At 38.2% G+C, this 3,106-nt stretch overlaps 1 protein-coding gene across 1 annotated transcript; it reads right to left on the minus strand.

The window, feature by feature from the left end:
* Window positions 1–1,355: 1,355 nt before the first annotated feature.
* Window positions 1,356–2,881, minus strand: LOC102291872 (tetraspanin-6; the record flags this gene model as incomplete). The annotated part of the gene is given in 4 exon segments (XM_005953508.3): window positions 1,356–1,490; window positions 1,831–1,917; window positions 2,463–2,537; window positions 2,643–2,881. Coding segments are annotated over 4 exon segments (393 nt in total), but the record flags the coding sequence as incomplete, so codon positions are not given.
* Between the last annotated feature and the right edge of the window lie 225 nt (window positions 2,882–3,106).

The following is a 3,106-nucleotide window of genomic DNA, read 5'->3' on the forward strand; positions in this document are numbered from 1 at the left end:
GCTGTGATCAGCTGATCACGGGGCCGGGGTTAAAAGAGAGACGCCACCCACCTGTTCGCCGCTCAGACATCATTCTCTTCGTGTCAGGAGCTCCGAAACTCTGCCGACGTCAGTTTCCGCCTGATTCAGCAACCGTGAATGATTATCCCTTTCAATCCTTTTTCTCTTCCCGGCTCCGCTCGCTCTCTGTCTGTAACGACAGTTCCGAAGCCACGCTTCGTGCACTGATCGTTACTAGAATAACTGCGTGTCTGCTCCAAACCCACCGCTAGCCTTCGCCGCGCTTGGGTCTAGCCAGCACGCCACACGGGCACGCCGAATTACTGTGTGTGATCCGCCCGACCGTGACAAGAATATAGTGTTTTTTATTTTATTAATCTTCCAGCAAGCTGACAGTGTTTGCTGTTGTAGTGGTTTTAAGCAGTTGTGATGTGTGATTGTATTCCTGATAAATGATAAATCTTTGATTAATCGATCTTTATAATCAGATTGTCTAGACCTGGATGAAGGTGATGGGTTGAATGCATCCATTTGATAAGGTATTGTAGTTGGTTATCTAAGAAGTAGTAGTTGAAATTTGGTGCTTCTAGGACTCCTTGGACTTTTGACTTTTGTAATATTTTTAGTTTTATTCTGGAGTTTTTGTTTTTCCAGTAGAATGAAGTTATTATTGTGTCCAGAATAGTGAAAAAAAAAAGCTTCTGCGGGTTAAATAGGGATCATTGTGAATAAATAGTTGAGTTTAGGTAATATCATCAACTTTATGGTGTTAATACGTCCTATAACTGATAGCTGTATTGTCAACCATTAATTTAAGTAATCTTTTATTGTTTTTGATAGGAGTCTTGAAAACTGCTGATGAATTTGAATGTGGTCACTGGATTGGTTTATAGAGTAGATATAATTTGGAACTGCTTAATATTGCTGTTGTGTGCAATCTTCCCAAATAAAACAAATGTGACAATGGGAGGAGGAAGGAAAGAAAATTAAATAAAACGCACAGATAAAGAAATAAACAAAAAAAATGTTAACACTGAAACACATAAAGGCATTGCGTACACAATGTTAAGAGCCTAATGACACATGAGTTCAGAGACAACTATGTTAACTGTTCTTTTTGGATTTTATCAATTACTGTGGGGGGAGAGAAAAAAATATGAATGGAATGTGAGCAAGAAAGAGGGAGGGAGGAAAGAAAGAAAAAAAGGTAAAATAAATTAGCAGCGACAATGATAACTTTAATGATCATTTGACATATAAAAACACCCAAAATCACAACACATTTAGTCATGAAATTGTTTTATGAACAATTTGCTTTTCAGCTTGACATCATAGTTCTATTCTGTAAAACCAACCTGAGGCTTGGATTTGCATCTAAGTGAGTTGGATCTTCCATTCATTGCATATCCAGTATTTGAAGAAATGCATTCACAGGAGTCAGGGATATTATTACCCCAGTCTGTGGCATTCCTAATTCCACAGCAATGAAACTGTTAACAAACAAGAGATTGACTTTAAACAACAGGAAATACTCAACAAAATTCTCCACTATTCTGTTTTTTATCAATATAGTGACTGTAATGTAAATATCATTGCAAAACAATTCAGTCAATATATGGTGCAATCAAAATGTTTTTTGACTCCAATCTTGGCTGATCTCCCCTTTAAGGTTGGTCCTTGTTCACCTCTGGGCCCTTCCAGTGCTACTGTTATGTTTAGGTAACTTACAAGTTCTGTGTTGACTACTTGTAAAAGCACAGTTGCAACAAAATCCACTAGGGCCAGTAGAAAGACTACTATTATTGGGGTAAATAGTGCAAAAAACATTACATTTGACTGTATCTCCTCAACCATACTTCTAATGACTTCTTCTCTTATGTTGGCCTTTTGTAGTTCATTCTGGAGGGCAGTCTCTATCTGGAAAAGAAAAATAACATTTTAGTATAATGGTAGAGAAATGAAGAATATATTCTCCTCAAGACAGACAGACACAGCAGGCCAAAAAGCACAGAGAAAGCAGAGGGAAAGATGAAGCAATAATAATGTTATGGATTATGAGACAGCAGACGCTTAAGCAATAATATGTCCACTCATAACCAAGAGGCCCTTCAATGGTTCCTCTTACAGCAGTTACACTTCCTGATTTTATTTGTATCTTCCTGAAATATTTTGACTGAATCCTAATTCTCTGAAATGCTACTTGCTTTCTTTTTAAAGTACCTCTTAAGTCCCATGGTCATGGCCAACTAGGACGGTTGAGTAAACTGATCACTTGGTAGTGTGTTGGAGAGTTATTAAGACTGAGATATAAAAAGCATACTGCAGAAAGACAATGAAGGTAATTTATCTCCAAAAGATAAAAATTAAGTCTAGCGGCAAGATAACAGATGGAAATACTAAATGTAGCTGATCAGACAGCAATGGAGAACACAACAGAATTAAGAAAGAAAAGACAAGATGACCTCATTTCTTCCTGTCGCTACATTGATGCCACCATAAAACATGATGATCATTCCAATCCCCATGAAGCTTGCAAACTGTACACAAAACAATACAAAGAGCATCCACAGTTATTGTTCTAATAATTATAAAATTAACACAGCATCAGCTTGTTATCTTGTTTGATGTGGAGTTGTACATACTAGTTTGAGGCCGATGATTGACTCACAGCACGTAGCAAAGATTCCCAGAGAGGAAATACCGAGGACGCCGATGGCAAACAACCAACCCCAAATCATGTCTGGCAAATCAAGTGATGAGAACTCCTCCTGAATGATAGGAAAGGACACCAACAATGGATTAATCTGGAAAATTATTTAGTTCTTCAAATGAAAAAAAAAAATCAAAAACAATCATCCAAAATAACATTTTAGACATGACTGTCCGGTCCATGTTAGACTGACTATCCCAACCCCCCCGCCCCAATGCTACCATAGGTCACACAAGAAGCATTTCAAAACCTGAACCAGGCCATACGAGGACCAACCTGCAACTCACCACCCAGCAAGTAGCATTCCTGAGTGAAGAGGCCAGCTCATTCAATTCAATTTCATTTTATTTATATAGCGCCAAACAGTGTTGGGGAGTAACGGAATACATGTACCGC

Source organism: Haplochromis burtoni, unplaced genomic scaffold (assembly GCF_018398535.1).
Source record: "Haplochromis burtoni strain Fernald_Lab_line unplaced genomic scaffold, NCSU_Asbu1 Contig_4869, whole genome shotgun sequence".
Lineage (NCBI taxonomy): Eukaryota > Metazoa > Chordata > Actinopteri > Cichliformes > Cichlidae > Haplochromis > Haplochromis burtoni.